General features: G+C 39.5%; 1 protein-coding gene across 1 annotated transcript; it reads right to left on the bottom strand.

The window, feature by feature from the left end:
- Positions 1-7,146: 7,146 nt before the first annotated feature.
- Positions 7,147-10,162, bottom strand: IZUMO3 (IZUMO family member 3; the record flags this gene model as incomplete). Its single annotated transcript, XM_080668180.1, has 7 exons — positions 7,147-7,285; positions 7,600-7,690; positions 8,765-8,845; positions 9,255-9,272; positions 9,488-9,577; positions 9,721-9,795; positions 9,931-10,162. The coding sequence occupies 7 exons, from the start codon at positions 10,160-10,162 to the stop codon at positions 7,147-7,149; spliced, it is 726 nt and encodes a 241-aa protein (XP_080524306.1).
- Between the last annotated feature and the right edge of the window lie 9,791 nt (positions 10,163-19,953).

Genomic DNA, 19,953 nt, shown 5'->3' with positions numbered 1-19,953 from the left:
TTTATAGTTATATGCTATTCCCAATTCCTACAAAGCCAAAAAAGAATGGACAATGATTCAGTGTAGTTTGAAATGCTAACATAATATGGGAGTTCAGGAACTCTTCCTCAAGTAAGTGTGATATTTAAGCTGAGGCATAGTTTGGTGACATGCTGCTAGATATTGGGAATGGGAGGATAAGCAAGGTACAGTCTGGGTCCCTGAGGAGTTTATGTTTAGGAAAGAGACATGCAAACTAGTAATAACAGTCTTCTGTGAAAAGTGCTCTACATAAGCTAATAAATTGTGATGGATCCTGAAGATTGTGGGTGATTAATTCTATCTGACCATCTTAAGAAAGGCTTTATGAGTTGAGATTACTTCAGATGTGGGTTTTGAAGGCTGAGAAAGATTACCAGGCAATTAAGATAGGGAAGAATATAGCAAAGAATGGTAGGAGTAAGAAAAAGCCCAGTATGTTTCACAAAACTTAGGAGACTTGAAGGCAATTGGCCAATGCTGAGATTATATAGAGAACATGATGGTAAAATTTAAGGTGTACAAAGTGTTGTACGAAAGAGTTTATACTTCTCTTTTAGAAGTGGAGGAGCCATTGGAGTACTTTAATTAGAAGTTTGAAGTCTATTTGTGTTTCTAGACTGATCATGTGAATGTAAATAGGAAGGATGGATTTGGCTCCTGGAGAGGCTAGACTGAGAGAGAAGAGAAAGGCTGTGACTGTGACAGTAGCCAGTAGATTTAAGAGATATTTAGGAGTGAAAATCAATGCTAATTGAAGAGGGACTGGCTAGGATAGATGAAAGAGAGAGAGGATTCCAGAATAAATTGAGGTTTCTACCTTGTGAGTAATTTATGGTGTCCACAGTCCCAGTGCTAGGTAGTAGAAAATCTTAAGATTTATTGTTTGAATTCTGGCTCCACCATTTCCCTAGTAACCATTTGGAAGAAGTTATTTAAACTCACCGAGCCTAAGTTTTCTCATCTATTCAAAAATGGCTTAAGATAATTTTGTGGGATTTGTAGAAAGATAATTATGAAAATGCTTAGCAAAGTGCCCCATCCATAATCTACATTCAATACATATTTTCTTCATGAAGACTAAAAGACATTCTGGATTAGGGTAAATTTTATAGAAGCAGAAACGGTTTAAGATAATGAGTTCGGTTTCAGGCATGCTAAGTTTCAAGTTGGTATTTTGTGTAAATGGATATATCTAGTATGTATTCAGAAGTAGAGGTCAAGGATTTGGGGAGTAGTGTACACAAAAGCCTGAGAACATGGAGACAAAATTATTTAGGTGATAGTTGAAATCACATGCATGGCTGGCATTCTACCAAGTGTAAATTAAGAAAATACTTGAAGTGAATTCTCTGGTGCTCAACATCTAAATTAGTAGGCAGAGGAAGAATAAGTGGAACAAAACTTTAACAATAAAAATGAAACCTGCCTAGTACTAGTGGGATGCTTTAAGGAGGGAACTCTGACAAGTCTCAGAATTGACAAGTAACATGGGGAATAAAGAGAACTCTTTGAATCACTACTAAGAGGTTACTGACCACCTTATGGTGGTGAGGAGCAGAATGCAAATTGTGAATTGGGGGGAGAAAAAAAGTGAATAAATAGACATGGGAAACTGAATTATCTTTTAAGAAGTTTGGCATGGAGGGTACAGGATTAGAAATGGTACAGGATGAGGAAAAGAGGCTTTAATTTGTAGTGATCAACACTGAGACTGGCCCTCACAAGTTTGACTCAGTGGATAGAGATTGGCCTGGGAACCGAAGGGTTCCCTGTTTGATTCCGGTCAAGGTCATGTACCTGGGTTGCAAGCTCCTCCCCGGCTAATGACTCTTCTAGAAGTACAGAGATACCAATCAATGTGTTTCTTTCACATCAATATTTATCTCTGTTTTTCCCTCTCTCTGAAAATCACTGGGAAAAATATCCTCTGGTGAGGATTAAAACAACAACAAAGAGAAAACACTGAGGCTGAAGACACAGTTATTGAGAAAGAGGAGGTAGATAGATGATGGCAGATAAATAATGAAGGAATGTTCTAGAAGAGGCTGCAGGTCAGAAAATGTAAGTCACAAAAGAAAGCATTGCCTCAGATGGAAGAAGATACAACCTTTCTTTGAGTCAGAAAGAAAGGGAGTAAAGCTAGCAAGACTTTTAATAATTGGAAATTAAGAAGCTTCCAGTGTTAACCCAGATGTTGTTTTATCCTGCTAGTTAGCTTTTATTTTTTTGTATTCCAATAACTTATGTTTTCAATTCCTTAGTTAGAGTAACTGACACCTTTTAATATTATCTCTAGATAAAATGAATTATTAAATTCATCCAGTAAAGAAAAAAGCTAACTAAAACCTCACCTCTTTAGCCTGAAAAGAAAAAACAAAAAACAACAACCTTGGAAAATACTAATTCTTAATAAAGTAACCCCAAGAATGATGGGGTATTAAAATTCTGTTTCATCTGTGCCAGAGTCTCAGACTATCTGTGAAGTATGTTCCTCTACTGACTTGTATACCTCGGGAAATGTTAGAACTAAACTTCGTGCAGTGTTGACATGCAGAGTTGACATTGGGACATTGTAGTATGTATTAGCTCTTAGTATATAATTGTGCTAGGAATAAAATTATTTGTATTGTTTTATTATTGCTATAAATGAGTTTTTGCTTGTTGTAAAAACATTTTTACATATCTATTTTTTATGTTAACTGTTAGCTCAAGCTTAAATTAGGATTGTAAGCAATTAATTTTGTATCATGTTTACATTTAGAAACAGAAGTACCACAAGACTTTTCCTAGTAGATGAACACAATTTAATTAGATCATTCTCATTGTATTGTATTATAAAACACTAAAAACACATAACAACCAGCCCCTCCTCATAATGGTGATTCCAGAAACAATACAGGCTACATTTTGGATTCATATTATAAAACAATTGCAGTAAAATGTGCAGATTGAAGGATCATAGTTTAAAGTTGATGGAAATTCAACCCAAAGTCAGAATCTCAAATAAAACTTTTCAAAAGAGTAAGACTATGTGGAACAGATTGGAATTTAACATTGAAAACCTTAGTATTATAGGTTTTTAATAACATTATTGCTGGCTGCCTTTGGAGTCTGACTGGATTATATCACTGGCTTTTCTGGTTTTCTAGCTCCCAGACTTCATGTTGTAGCATATCTCTGCCTCTATAAGAGAGTGATTCAATTTTTATAACATATCTCCTCTTATATATCTGTGTCTACACAACCTATTGGCTCTGCTTCTTTGAAGAACCCTGGCTAATACAGGTTTCGGTACTGGAAGTAGTTCTAGAGTAACAGAATTATAAAGATGAGTTTTCTGAATTGGTTTTGGGATTTTTGGACCTGTCTCGGTAATCTGATTAAATGTAAATATGCTGATGGCTATTTCTAGTAGTACAGAAAGCACTGATAGTCCATGGTGTGAACTATTTATAGAGATATGTAAAATATCTGCATTAGATTTTCCTAATCAACCACTTATAAAAAGCAAGAAGTTAGGTGGTTCTATATATGATACTTTGAAACATTTTTTCAAATACTAGGGAATATATTGATTTGATTGATCACTCCTACATTGCTGGACAAAGTAGTGAAAGAAAAAGATGAGCTCAGGGATTCATGTTCTCAGCTCAAGCTGAGTTTCTTGTTGAAGGAAAGCCTTATTTCCTATAGTTGCAGGAATGAAATTGCTGAAAATCAAACACCTCATTCTGCCATTGGCTGAATTACAATACAAGTTGAATTACCGGCCTTGTAAGGTTTCTACTGTTAAAGTGAGGGCATTAATTAGGAAAGAATGGATCCTGTAAATTGGGATGGGGATGTGTAAGGAAACCCTGATGAAGCTGGGACATTGAGCCCTTAAATCTTGATGAGTCTGTTGGTTGATGAGGTCTTTCCACCCCCAGGAAAACTGGCTCCCTCAAACCACAGTGGGAGGGGTCCAGAAGACATACTTTCACCAAGACTGTGAAGAATAAGTTTTTTGTGAGAGGAACCCCAGCATGCTCTAAGAGCTCAGTGTAGAGACCATAGCCACACAATGGGAAAGCCTGAATGCTTTGTCCTCTCATTTTTAAATCATAAATTATGTAGAAATATGATTTTTACTATTTAAATACACACAATATTTTTATCATTTGTTTAGTTTTTAATTTTATTGCCCATAATCTAAAAATGATTCTTTATAATATATTAGGAATTTGTTGAAATTTTCTTTTTGGCCTTTGTGTAACATAATTAGTATGTTATGTAAATATGTAATGCTGATTCTAAAATCTCAATGAAAGCTTAATGAAATAGGCTTTCAATTGAAAGCTTTATGAAATACAAAATTGATGCACCGAATCAGAGGCATCTTCGGTATTCTCAGATATTCCTGGATATTGACATCCGCCATTGGACAGGGAAGGAACAGGCTGGAGGATTGTTCTTTTAAGTTTATGTATGCCAGACCTGGAAACAATTATATCACTTCCTATATTCACATTCTATTGGTCAGAATTCAGTAACATAGCCCCACCTAACTATAGAGAAGACTGGGGAAGGTAGTCTAGCAATGTATCCAGGAGGAATGGGAATTTAGTTAGGAGAAAACTAGCTACCTTCTGCCAAGCCAAATACATTAATAATTTTTATCAATGCTCCATCTGTATTAGAAAGAAGAAAATGTATGTATTTTATAAAGGTACAGGGTTAAAAAAATAATATTAATAGTTTAAGGTTGTTTATTATGTTATAAAATCTGTAATTGTATTAACATTTCTTTGTCTTTAGCTTTATAAGATTCTAAGACATGTGTACTAAACTTTCCCATGATGACTGTGGAAGTTGTGTCAATATTTTTTTGCCATTTCTTTATATTAAGGTTATGTTGTTAGGTTCATACAATTTATTGTTTCTATATATTCTGGTCTATTTATTACTTTTATTATTACCTAGATTTTCTAGAGTGGAATGAGATTGGAGTAAGAAAGCAGTAGAGAGGGGATGATAAATTGATAGGATAAGAAATTTAAAAGCTTGCACTCAAGCAAATGAAGAGACACAAAAACAATCAAATCCTAACAGGTATGTTATCCCATTTATATAATTATTTACAATCTATATATATAAAAGCCTAATATGCTAAGTGTCTGACCATTCAACCATTTGACCAGTCGCTATGATGTGCATTAAGCACCAGGGGGCAGATGCTCTGACCAGTAGGTTAGCTTGCTGCTGGGGTCCAGCCGATTGGGACTGGGTGAGACAGGCTGGACATGACCTAGAGCCCTCCCATGGTCCCCCCCCCACCAGCCCCGATCATGCACTGGTGGGGTCCCTCTGCCTGGCCTGTACCCTCTCCCAATCTGGGACCCCTCGGGGGATGTCGGAGAGCCGGTTTTGGCCCAATCCCTGCAGGCCAGGCCGAGGAACCCCACTGGTGCACGAGTCTGTGCACCAGGCTTCTAGTCCTATATTATAAAGAGATAATATGCTAATTAGACCAACCAGCAGAACGACAGTCCGGACCACCCTCTGGATGACCTACCAGAGGAAGCCGGGGCTGTGAGGGCCGAGCCCCTTGCACAAATTTTGTGTATCATGCCTCTAGTGAAAAATAAAACAATATACAGACAATAATTTAATTAATACTATGAATGAAGTAAATACATCTCAAGATTTTTTAGTGAGATGAGCTTTAAATCCCAGGGAAATGGTAGATGGCAATAACACTCTTTTGGGGAATTTTTAACATGAGGTTCAAATTTAGCAATTGAGAGGTATCAGTGTTCAGGTCTTTCCTCCCAGTTTCATTCCCTTTCATTTCATATTTCATTAGTATAGCAGCAATAATAAGCAAGCCCTCAGAGCTCTAGAGGGGTAAACAATTTGCAAACAATTCTACCCACCTATAAAGCAGGACTCCTAAAACTATTTCCCTGCTGCTACACTGTGGTGTTTATTTTTTGAAATAAGCTTCCAGAAAAAAAGGGAACAAAATTGAGTGGAAAGTTCCTATGTTTTAGACTTAGCCAGGCTTCAATATATATTTCATTCTAGGTTTTGCCACTACTATCTATAATCAAGAATATTTTACGACAATAAACCCATATTTATTCTCTCTCCATTTATGTAGTTACTAGAGGCCCAATGCACAAAAATTCGTGTAACAGTAGGCCTTTCTTTGGCTGCTGGCATCGGCTTCCCTCTGGCACCTGGGACCTGGGCTTCCCTTGCAGTCCTGTCTTTGCCCAGAAGGTCATCCAGAAGGACATCCAGTCTAATTAGCATATTATGCTTTTATCATTATAGATTGTATCCATGACTATAGCTGTTAGTACCTATCATATGGTTTGGATAAGCAAAGGTCAGCCACCAGAGGAGTTTGTCATAGCCTAGATTAGTAGCTGTGTGACCTTGAGTTAGATATTTCCTGTTTCCTCATCTCTAACATGGAGATAATAACAATGTTACTCACAAGATTATTGCAAAAATTCAATTAGATGATGGATGTAAAGCACTAATTAATGTACTATACACAAAAAGTGTTTAATAGAAACAACTACAACAATCAGAAATTAATATGAAATTCAGTCATGGAGCATAGAGTTAGGGGAAAAGGACTTGTTAAACCTCAACTACTCAGAACTTATATTTTGGACATCATGGTGTGTGCATATGATATCATGATGAAGAGTAAATGTTATGTATTATCAAAGAAAACTGTCACATTTAGCCTAATATAGACAGTTTTAGAAATAGTGACAAAAGGAAAAGAGAAATAAAAGCAGCTTAGAAATGTAAAGTTATTCAACTTACAGCAATTAATGAGAGTTACCAACCAGGCATTTTTTATTAAAGCATACAGTGTATTACTTTTTTAAGTGTGCATTGCAACATGGCAGCATTACTTTCTGTACAACTCTGGGTAGAGCATTTGCCCTCTCATTGATTCCATTGCCTCAGGATATGAATAAGGATCTTTACTAGAGAAACTCTAAGTTCTAATTGTTTTAAAATGCTGTGATTTTAGGACCACAAAATAACTTAATTCCCAGTTTTCTAAGTTGAGTAACATTTTAGAGAATCATGAAAGATCTCCTGTCTATGGTTTTGTATTTATTTTCTGATTCCAAAATCTTGCTTGTTCTTCTTATCTGTCCTCCCCATTAATTCTTCAAGTTTCTTCTCCAAGTAATTCTCTAATGACTTTCGTATTGCCTTCATTTTTCTCTGATGAGTGACACAAACATGGAGTCTAGAGTAGAGAAACAAGATAATTCCAAGTGCAATATCAGTAGCCCAACCCTCTAAAACAATTATACAAATTGTATTTTTTCTTCTCTTTCTAACTCTCCAAAGGTTTTCCTCATACTTCATTGTACCTCCTCCGTTTCCCCTGTTTCTACTTTTATCCCCATCAGACTTCCCTTCACTTCCTCCTGTCAGTATCATATCCCAAAGTTTGAAGTGATTTCTTTCCCCTTCTTTCCATTGGAAGGAGGGGGAAGATTGGGCAGTCTCTTTGCTAAAGGAATGCTTAACCCAGTGTTTGGAGGGAGGAAAACTCACAGTAACAAAGCACTTCCCAATATTACAGCTTCTGTTATCAATATCAAAAATAGCCCAATTTCTCGATTCTCATGCTTCCTTGAATCCTCTTCTGGAAGGGGTAAAAAGAAAGTGAGTTGATTAGCCATAGAATATATATGGATAACCCATAGACACAGACAGCAGTGTGGTGATGGCCAGAAGGAAGGGGGGTTGGAGGAGGGTGGAAGGGGTAGGCAAAGGGGGTGGTAAATGGAGGTATCTGTAACAATGTATGCTGGGGCTGACCAGCAGCCCCATGAACAGATTACTCCAACACAGTTTCATTGTGGGGGAGAGGGCTAAGGGACAGCTCCCCTGAAGAAGCCAGGCAGCCTGTGTTGCCTACCTCGTTAGGCTTTTATTGGAATTTTTATCTTTAGATACAATCAGTAGGATGAGTAATCTTGGGTGGACACATGTTTTCACATTGTCCTCTAGGCAAGGGCTTCAGGGATTAAGCATAAGGATTCCAGTAAACACGGCGGGGGCGGGGGCGGGGGCGGGGGGGGGGGGTGCGGCGGTCTGCATATGCACAGACTTGTTTGGAAAGGTCAAGGAATAATTAGGGGCGCCGCCTTCCACACTCCCTAAGTCTCCCTTAAGTTGGAATTCCAATAAACAGGGCAGGCGGCCTTCCACACATTTCCCTTTTCTCAGAATGTCCTCCTTACAACTTTCCAAACAAGTCTCTTGTGCTCCCCAACAAATGTAAACAATAAAAATAAAGTAAAAAAAAGTGAGTTTTGGAGAAGAAAAATAGTAACTTGAGAACTTTATGCATAATAGAAGATTCTTTTTAACCTCAAACTGTTTGCTCTGTTCACCATTTCCATTACAGTTTTCTGATCCCTGTGATCTTTATTATTATTAGACCCTTAGGTTATAGGAAACTTTTGTTCTTTTTGTGTTAGCTAATTTCTCAACCTTTAGTCCAGACATTGTATTTCTCAGTCCTTAAGTCGGTCCAGTGCCTGTAGTTCATGCTGATATACAAATTTTGTTCAACATTTTGGCTTTTACTGTATTTGTAACATTAGCATGCACTGCATAGTAGGTGCTCAACAAATATTTGTTGACTAAATCAATGAATGGCTGGTTACCTTGATCACTGACCCCTCAAAATGCCACACCACATCTGTGTTACCTCCACAATACTCTCCTTTGAAGCAGTGGGTGTTGATGTGATGGCAGTTCCAACAATCCAGGACAGGACCTTCATTCAGGACTGCGAAGAGAAGTAAGACAATTGGAGGGGAGCTTGGCATGGCATTTCCTTAGCTCAGACACCTGTGAATTCCTTCTTCCCCTAGCAAACAAGTTTCTGATGGGTCAAAACCTCCTGTAATTTAAGTCAGATTTCAGGTGAAGAAGTGGGAAAATGATGGCTTAACTACATGGGTGCTATGGGTTGTAAACTATATTTTAGGAGGCCTCTGAGCCCCTCCAAACTCTATGAGGGATCAAAGATTTCATAAGCTAGATTTTGTTGTCAGATGTCATTGACATTCCTTCTTGGAACCACAACTCTGGGAACTGGGTTCTCAGTGGGACAAGTAGGAGAGATCAAATCATAGAGAGCAAAGGAGATGGGAAATGATGAGCTAACCTCAAGGCATCGCATGTACTATACTCACCACAATCTTCAGAACAAGCTAAAAGAGAATCAGAAAGTTTTAATGAGCTTAGAATCAACTTGGAGTTCTTTATATTTATACGCAAGTAGTTTTTGTCTGGTTATCCATTCAGCTCCAGCCACCCCCTAACCATTCTAAATCTCTCTCATGTGAAACTACATTTCTTCTCTCACCCCTCATTTCCCATTGCTCTCTCATAATGTCAGTGTTGTTAGGTAGACATATTTTATTACCTGCTTCAGAGAAGTGCTTTAATACTTCTTTCAGTTTGGATTCTAGGTTTTGGCGAACATCAAGAAGCTTGCCTTGAAGGATAAAGACACCTAAGAGCGGGTGGAAGGGACATCAGAAAATAAGGGTGGCCCTTCCCTTCAGGATTTAGTCCTGATTGTTTTGCCTTGTTTTCCCAAGGGAACTCTTCATATTTGCTTGGGCAATACAGTCTTTTAACAGTCTTTTAACTCACCTTTCCATGTTTTATTGCTCACTTTATAAAGTTCATTCTTCAGCCATGTTCTCAAATAGACAACCCTTTGAACAGCTAGAAAAGAAAGGTAAACATACATGTGGGGAAGAATTATATCTGTGGAGGATATTAGGTGGACCGAGGTGCTCTCTTCCATGCCTCCCTTCTTCCTTTAACCCTCAAACTCGTAGGGTCTCAAGCTTCCCTCACCCAACACCCGAAGCATCTTGTTCCCGTGGGAGACCTTGAAGCTTAAATTGGTCATCTCTTTAATCTGCCTGTCAAGCAGTTCAGTTCGGCCAGGGACTTCCGAGGGTACCAACTTTGTCAACAATGACTTAATATCCTTTATAAATCTGGGGTCACATTCCAAGCAGCCTTTGACTCCATGGAAGGCTGCCAGGGACAGAGGCAGGAGCAAGAACAGCCAAAGGTCTCCCATTTCCTTGCCACAACAGCTCTTGCCCCAATAGCAGGTTGTCCTGGCAACCAGTTCACCTAGTTCCCTTTCCTTCAAAAATCCAGGAATAAGAGCCATGTCCTGGAGAGTTTGACTCCACCTTTCCTTCCATTTTGATCCCAATTGTAAGCAATTTCATTTCCCTCTGAATTTTCAGCTGTTTTCTGACTTTTATCCTTCATTCCTGAGAGAGGGAACTGCCAGCTGAGGAGCAGATATCTGAGTTCTGAGTGTAGAACATAAAGAAAGTCTCGAGCTCACACAGCAGAATTCCATGCAGGGCAATATCTCAGAAAAAGGTTTTTATTATGTTTCTCCTTTACTTGTGTCCTTAGTAAATTTCCACATCCCTCCTGACCATTGCGGTAGTGTCTCTAGGAAGAGATACATATAACCTCAGAAACTGCTTAACCAAAACTCTGCTTCTATAGAGGAGGCAAGAAAAGCCCAGAATATTGAGTTCCCTAGGGTCCCAATCCCTAATGGTAACAGTATCATTGAAAACCAGCAGTAGGTATCTGTATACAATTTTTATCATTGATAACAATAATTTTGAAATAAATGATAAATTTTTGCAAATTTGGTCTAGGCTATCTTTGTTTGTAGGATGATTTTTCCTTCCATACTAAATAACCTTTTTATATAATTCTTCATATATATATGAGGAAGTGAGAGGGAGAGAGAGATAGAGACATCAGTAATGAGGGAGAATCATTGATCATCTGCTTCCTGCATGCTTCCTGCTGGGGATCAAGCCTTAAACCCTTAAACCAGCACATGCACCCCTACTGTGAATTGAACCATGACCTCCTCGTTCATAATTTGAAACTCAACCACACCGGCTGGGCATATAATTCTTCTTATAAAGAGTCTGGAGCAAGAAGACTAGAATAACAGTGGAGGGGTATATGATGAGTAAAAATCCAGTAACCTTTAGGCTACTTTAGCAGGCTCATCTTGAAAGTATTGATGAAGCATGTGACATATAAGAAAATAACCACAGTTATCATGGCCTGACCTTTTAGGCTACCTACATAGAAAGTGGTCAAATAAACCAAATGTGTTTCCTTCAGTTTAAGCCTCTTTAATAAGAATGTTCTTTGTTATTTGAAGAAATTAAGGCTGCTTAGCAGACATTTTAGAGCATCAGTTACCTCTTTTCTAACATACAGGGTGTCCCCCCAAAATGTATACACACTTTAAATAATTATTAATTCCAATTGATTAAATATTAAAAAAAAAACATCAATAGAGCTATCAAAAATGTATATGTAGACATTTTTGGGGGAGGAGACACCCTATATTGCTTATATGGCTATGAATTCCAAGAAACGAGGAAATTCTCCTAGAAACTAGGAAATACTAAAAGGTTAGTGGTAGAATTTAGATCTAAGGTATGGAAGTCATGGATGGGAAGGTTGTGAGGTAAGTTAAAAAAAAAAAAAACTACCACTAATGCTGTGCCTACCATGTGCCAGATACGTGCTATGCACTTCAAATAGATTATTTCAAGTCTTCATGGCATAACAATACTTCGAGAGATTATCTCCATTTTATAGATAAGATACTGAGACTTTCAGGTGTGAAACAATCCTCTTTTCCAAATAATTTAGTAGTTATGAAATCAGGATTCAAGCTCATGTCTGACTCTATATACTTCAACCATTGACTCTCAAAATTTTCTAGGATAATATAGAAAATGATCTCTTAGAATTTGATATATCAGAATTTTTTTGGGGGGGGCAATTAAAATTATTTGATACTCCAAAATTGGCACCTCTCTGCTCTGATTTTATTTTTTTACGCTAGATGATCTCATCTTTAGATGATACCCCACAGGATTTTCACATGCTGAGGTTTAAATGCACATGATAATGGGATTAAATTAACTCTGGAGACCAAAGTTGAAGACTAAGGGGGCTCAGAAATTTGGCAGGCAGGTATAAGGAAAAACTGTTCTTGTAGAGAAATATACATTATAGATGAGATATTTCCTAGTTACCACTATGTACCTTTACTTTCGGATAGAACAGCTTAAAGAGAATGCTTCTATGGGAGGAGAAAGGCTAACACCCAAATCTTTCATTGATTATGCGAATGTTTGGGTTTGACTCCATGGAAGGGATATGATTTATAGTCAATGTGAATCTGTAGAGTAGCTTAAATGGTATAATAGTTACATAGTAGAACAGGCATTCATAATATTATTCCAGATATATATTTACTTGTTTGTGGTTCTTACACAGATAAGATATTCATGGGCGGTGTTGTATATGTTTTTGTTTTACAAAACAACTAGATAGTCCTAACAATTAAGGTCCCCTTTATAAGATCTAGAATTACTTGTTTTATAGGGTTAGGCCTTTGTTATAGATCGTATAACGTAACAATTTTCAACCGTGTGCAGCAAGATTTTTTAAAACATGCAATACCTGACTGTTTAGTCAGGAGCAATGACCACTTTTCCCTTAGATTATCATATAAAGAAATGACAACAGGTAGCCTGCCAGTGTGGCTCAGTTGGTTGAGCATTGTCCTGTGCACTGAAAGGTCACTGGGTTCGATTCCCAGTCAGGGCACATATCCAAGTTTTGGGTTTGGTCCATGGTCGGGTGCTTACTGATTGATGTTTCTCTCTCTCATAGATGTTTCCCTCTCTCACTGATATTTCTCGCTCTCTACTGTCCTCTCTCTCTAAAAAAAAAAATTAGTAAAAACATATTTTTTAAAAAGACAACAGCCAATACAACAATAGCTATCTATTGTGAATGAATAAAAAATATATCTATTGTTTAGCAAGGTTGGCAAAAGATATTATATAATTTTTGGTGTGCCACAGAATTTTAGTAATTAGTTTATGTGTGCCATGAGGTGGAAAAGTTTGAAAACTGCTGGTATAATGCATTGAGATTTAATATCTGAAGCACAACCAGACTCATCAAGAAAAACAAAACAGAGCAGACAAAAATAAAATCACAAATGAAAGAGGAGAAGTAATAACTGAATCCACAGAAATACAAGGGTTTGTAACAAAATATTACAAAAAATGACATATTAATAAATTGGGCAATCTAGATGAAATGGCTAAATTCCTAGAAACATATAATTTTCCAAAACTGAATCAAGAAGAATCAGAACATCTGACTAGACTGAATACAACTAATGAAATTGAAGCACTAATGAAAAAATTTCCAACAAACCAAAGTTCTGGGCCAGGTGGCTTCACAGGTGAATTTTACCAAACATTCAAAGGAGAACATATCCTTCCAAAAGTATCCCACAATAGCCAAGAGCAGGGGAGACTCCCCAGTTCATTTTATGAGACCAGTGTTATCCTAATTCCAAAACCAGGTAGGGACACTACAAAGAAAGAAAATTACAGGCAAATATCCCTTAGGAACATAGATGCTATCACCCTCCACAACTGGAGGATTAGCAAACAGAAGGTGCTCCCAGGTCAATGAAGCTCCCATGTGGTGTGGAAGGACCAATACGCTCCCACAGGCTGCTAGGCCAGAGGTGCCAGTGAAGTCAATCTGACTGGGAAACTTGCCGGTGTGTATCATCAGAACTTTAGGTAAAGGGTCTCTGTCTGAATGCTGGATAGAAAACCTCCAGGCCAGGAAAAGAAGCATCCACAGGCAGCCCCACTACCTTGAAGGGGCCAACTGTCAAGAAAGGCCACCACACACTGAGGAAATAGAGAACAGCCCCAAAGTCCTAAACATGCAGAATTACCCAGCCAGCAATACCAGAAGAGTCAGAGATGAGGTGGAACCAACTTCACCTGAGAAGGTACCAACACATTGTCTAAGAATAAAACAAATATCCTTACAGTTAAAAAAAATGTTGTCACGCAAGGGAACAGACATCAGTGAAGAAATTCAGTGCATCATTCACTCAGGAGAAAAAGGCTGGGGTTGTAAATACTAGACAGTGTTCAAGGTGATTTTGCTCTACTAAATACCATTTTAGCATGCAGGATAAGATAGATTGAGTCCATTGTTGGAGTCCTGGTTAGTTAAAACAAGCCTGATTTTTCAGTGACCAGGAAGGTATGTTGATTAGGCCCAAGGGAGGTCAGGCATCCCAGAGTTACTCAAGGTTCATAGTCCCTTCTCATGAGGTTAGTGCCAGTGACATGAAATAGCACTTTCCTATCTCCTGAGCATATAAGGAGAAAATGTTCTTCCACCTGGTATATATCCATTGGCCACTAGGAGTTCGCATAGCCTCACCAACCACCACTCCATTTTTATATCACATTTTGGAAAGAATCAGAAAAGGAGAAGGAAATGTGAAATAATTATTCTAACAAAAGAAAGTGTTTAAACTATTGGGTGGGATGGAGCTTATTATATTGTTCTGATATTTCTTTGTTTTCTTCCCTGCAAGGTGAGAAATGAGGTGTCCAGAAAAAGTTTAGATTAATTACAGAATATGAAGTTATATCTCCTTTCTGTATATGAGAATCCTATTTAATAAAAGGGTAATATACAAATTGACCGTCACTCCAACACACAAGATGGCCGCCCCCATGTGGACATAAGATGGCCACCACAAGATGGCCGGCTGGGGAGGACAGTTGTGGGCAATCAGGCCTGCAGTGGAGGGCAGTTGTGGAAGAACAGGCCTGCAGGGGAGGGGAGTTGGGGGTGACCAGGCCTGCAGGGAAGGGCAGTTGGGAGTGACCAGGCCTGCAGGGGAGGGCAATTAAGGCAATCAGGCCGGCAGGGGAGTAGTTAGGTGTCGATCAGGCTGACAGGGGAGTGGTTAGGGGGTGAACAGGCTGGCAGGCAGAAGCAGTTAGGGGCAATCAGGTAGGCAGGCAGGCGAGCGATTGGGAGCCAGCAGTCCTGGATTGTGAGAGGGATGTCCGACTGCCCATTTTCGGACATCCCTCAAGGGGTCCCAGATTGGAGAGGGTGCAGGCTGGACTGAGGGACACCCCCTCCCCGTGCACGAATTTCATGCTCCAGGCCTCTAGTTTTATATAATAAAAAGCTAATATGCTAAGTGTCTGGTCATCCGTTCAACCAATCAAAGTGTAATATTCTAATGACTAGAGGCCCAGTGCACGAAATTCGTGCACGGTGCGGTGTGTCCCTCAGCCCAACCTGCACCCTCTCCAATCTGGGACACCTCGAGGGATGTCCGACTGCCTGTTTAGTCCCGATCCTACCTGGATCGGGCCTAAACAGGCAGTCGGACATCCCACTCACAATCCAGGACTGCTGGCTCCCAACTGCTTGCCTGCTTGCCTTCCTGATTGCCCCTAACTGCTTCTGCCTGCCAGCCTGATCACCCCCTAACCACTCCCCTACCAGCCTGATTGAGGCCTAAATGCTCCCCTGCCAGCCTGATTGCCCCTAACTGCCCTCCCCTGCAGGCCTGGTCCCCCCCCAATTGCTCTCCCCTGCAGGCGTAGGTCCCCCCCCAACTGCCCTTCCTTGTAGGCCTGGTCGCTCCCAACTCCCTCCTCTGCCTGCCTTGTCACCCCTAACTGCCCTCCCCTGCAGGCTTGATCACCCCCACTGCCCTCCCTTGCAAACCTGGTCCCTCCTTTGCAGACCTGGTCCCTCCCAACTGCCCTCCCCTGCTGGCCATCTTGTGGTGGCCATCTTGTGTCCACATGGGGGCAGCCATCTTTTACCACATGGGGACAGCCATCTTGTGTGTTGGAGTGATGGTAAATTAGCATATTATTTTTTTATTAGATAGGATAGAGGCCTGGTGCATGGGTGGGGGCTGGCTGGTTTGCCCTGAAGGGTGTCCCGGATCAGGGTGGGGGTTCCCTTTTGGCGTGGAGTGACCTGGGCAAGGGGCCTGTGGTGGTTTGCAGGCCAGCCACACCCCTCGGCGACCCAAGTGGAGGCCCTGGTATCTGGGGTTTATTTATCTTCTATAATTGAATCTTTGTAGCCTTGAGCAGAGCCAAGCCTCCTGCTTGCTCCGTGGGCGCAGCCATTTTTGTTGGGATTTATTTATCTTCTATAATTGAAACTTTGTAGCGGAGGCCAAGGCAGGCCAGGGCTGGGGGAGCTTGGCTTCCTCCATCGCCAGGGCAACTCAAGGCTCCTGCTCTCTCCAGCTCCATGCTGCCATGGCTGCTGCCATTTTTGTTGGGATTTATTTACCTTCTATAATTGAAACTTTGTAGCCTTGAGTGTAGGCCTGGGCCAGCCAGGGCGGCAGATAAGCTTGGCTTCCTCCATTTCCGGGAAAACCAAAGCCTCCTGCTTGCTGCAGCTCCATGGCTGCAGCCATCTTGGTTGGGTTAATTTGCATACTTTCTCCTTATTGGCTGGTGGGCGTGGCTTGATGGTGTAGTGGAGTTATGGTCAATTTGCATATTGCTCTTTTATTACATAGGATATGCTATGCCACTCAATCGCTCGCTATGACAATTGGGGGCAATTGACCAGTCAACCAGTTGACCAGTCGCTATGATGTGCACGGACCACCAGGGGGCAGACGCTCCAACTGATAGGTTAGCTTGCTGCTGGGGTCCGGCCGATAGGGAGTGATCACGACAGGCTGGACATGCCCTGGAGCCCTCCCGCAGTTCCTCCCCGACTGGCCAACCTCCTGTGTCCTTCCCTGGCACCTATCATGCACCGGTGGGGTCCCTCAGTCTGGCCTGCGCCCTCTCGCAATCCAGGACCCCTCAGGGGATGTCGGAAAGCCAGTTTCGGCCCGATTCCACAGGCCAGGCCGAGGGACCTCACTGGTGCACGAATTCATGCACTGGGCCTCTAGTAGGTTTAATAAATGTGTGACCTTGCAACATAAACACCATGATATTTAGTTCTCAAGACAAGTCTGCATTACTATTTCGTTTTTATAAAATACAAGCCTGATATACAGAGACACTAAGGAATGTGTTGAAGGTCACACATCTAGTAACACACCTAGTTTTGTCTTGTAACACGAATTTGTCTGCTTTCCAAGTCCACGTGTCTCCAAATACCAAGATTTTTTTGAGTGGATTTCATCCAAGGTATAATCATCATTGCCTCAAATTAGCAAAAATAGATACCCTCAACGAAATGATTTTTCAGAGAAAAGAAAAATGATTTGTTATTTCTTATTTTAAATAAATGGAGTCTGTTTTAAAAAAATTAAATAAATTTATAATAAAGGGAGGCTATAATCCCAAACATATTTTAACATTTCTCTCTATACCTAATTCTTTTTTTCCTCCTCACAAATTACTTGTATTGAAGATTTGAAAAATATATATGTTTTGCTGTATCTTGTTTGTCTATCATTTGAAGTTCTTAATTTTCTTTAATATTGTCTATAAAAAGGCATCCATGTTTATCTGAATTACCTTAAATTAATACCAGACAAGAGTATTATTTTTTTTCTACCTTCAGGTGAAATTAAAATACAGTAATAAAAATAACTATAAAAACATAATAGCCAAAAATAAAAAGTAATATCATTGAATACATAGTCTGTCAAATAGTGCTGTATATTTTTTACATGCATGATCTGATAAATCCTCATGCTAGGTTTTGGTGCTTTCATTCCCATTAGAGACTGGAAAACTGAAACTGCTTAGTGCAGTATTTTGCTCTGGATCACAGAGCACTCAAGTGGTAGAGCTGGAATTCTTAACTCTGTTTTGACTGATTCCCTACGTATATTTTTTAACTACTAAGCCCTCTCATCTTTTATTTGTGCCCCCCCCCCAAAAAAAAACACCCGAAACAAACAAAGCCCTGCCTCCATACCTAATGAATTGTCATATTTCTGAAAAACTAACACTTTTAGTGGGTGAGGCATTGTGGCCTAATATATAGCACTACATTCAGTTGTAATTCTGGTCCCTGAAGGAACAGATTTCTGTTCAAAGTATAGAGTCAAGGTAGAAACTTGTAGTTGAATTTGAACTTAATGGTCATTACCCTTTAAAAGTGAATCTTACTGTTGATAATTCCTTTGCATTATACTAACTTTTATAAATATAAGTTTTTACATTTGGACCTTTCTCTATTTGCAGAGTTCTGGCTGTCATGTTGAAATGACTGAGTTTCCTCTTGATTTTTTTCTAATATGCTAGTAAATATTTTTTGCTTAAATACCTCTTTTCAGCACTACAGCTGTATTATGTTATCGATCAACCCACTGGCAATTTAAATAAATTCTTTTATATCTTGTAGGGTCTTCTGAAAAAGGTCCTCAACAAAATTCACCCTCTACCTATTTACCACCTAATGACAGGAGGAAACTGAAAGGGTCATCTGTGAGGCAGGAAGGTTTCAAGTCAGGGGAGGAAAGACAGTCTTGGTGGAATGGGTTATTGACTTGAACTATTGGAATAAGCTACTAAAGAAGGTGTGGAATCTCCATTCCTGGAGAGAATGGGTCACCTGTCAGTTTGGGGCAGTCCTGCCTAGGAGTTTGGGTTTAATCGAATGGGGTTCATCCAACTTGACACAGCTGCTATAATGTAGAGTGCTCACTTGAAAAGCATGTTTCACATTAATTTCCCCTTAAATTTTCTGCAAGTCTAACAACAGATCTGTGTATTTTTTAATGAATGGAAAATATGGTATTATATACACTAGACAAGAAAAGAGTCTTTCAAGTTTCATTTTCAACCAAGTATTGCCATTTTAGCATCAATATATTCACCAAGATGGATTCTAGGACCACTCCAAATTGGTTTTTGAAGTGGTAAGAGGAAATTTAGGAGATAAATACAAAATGTTTTTCAATTGCAGCTATTTGAGAATTTTACCATTTTCATTTTCTTCCTCTGGTGCCTTAAGAAAAGACCTTTACAAAGTGTGCATTGACCACTTTTCACTTATGCCAGGTCTAGTTCTGTCTGAAGGGCATGTGTGATAAATTGGTCATCTATCACCTCATTTGCAGTCTGAGGTTTATGAGCTCCCGTAAAACAATTACCATATATACACCTTACAATAAATGGGCAAACAAAGTGGTTGCAAACAATATGGAAAAGTCAATAATTAATTTTAGATTTCCAAACGTAGCAGAGACACTGGAGCTTTCTCTTCTTTTCAGAAGAAATGGTTCCTTTGTTAGGAATATGCAAGCGTGTTAATTCATTACTGTGCGGTTTCTCTTTTTCCAGAGCTTGTCGAAGGCCTAATTTATGAGCAAGACTGAAAGCTGTTTAAACGGATAATATGCCTCCTTCATGAGAAATACCACCCCTTTATGCTCCATTAAATTCAGACATTGACTCTATAAGCTACGTACCAATTATTTCTTTCCAGAAACAGCAGCATAGTTTTTTCCACAAAGGACAACAGATTACTGCAGGCTGCTATTAATCTCCACACAGTCCACAAAATACACAGGATGCTGGGAAGAAAACAGTTGAGTAGCTATTTTAACATTTGCAAAATGCTACATTGAGAGGAAATAAAAAGAAGATGCCTGTCTTTTTGCTACTTCTAAATTATTTCAAGTCTCCCAAAGAAGACAGAAAAGGCCTTAAAGTAATCAGTAGTGACTGCTGATGTTGAAGCAGTGCCTTCAATGAACATGGATGCTTGACCTCTGGTTCCTCATCCTGTATGGCTGGCCACTGTGAAGTCCTACTTCAGGCTCCAGTGTTGGATGGCACAGTGAGTTAAATGCTTATCACCTAAATGGGTTATAATAATAATAATTATTATTATTATTTTACTATGGAGGCAATCCAAGTGCCCATCAATAGACAAGTGGTACATGATAATAAGCCAATTCTCATAATAAAAACCAGAAAAAATACTAGTACCTTAGCATAACCT

Source organism: Plecotus auritus (genome assembly GCF_963455305.1).
Source record: "Plecotus auritus genome assembly, chromosome: 5".
In the NCBI taxonomy this organism is placed as follows: domain Eukaryota; kingdom Metazoa; phylum Chordata; class Mammalia; order Chiroptera; family Vespertilionidae; genus Plecotus; species Plecotus auritus.
This window is presented reverse-complemented; position numbering and strand designations above follow the sequence as displayed.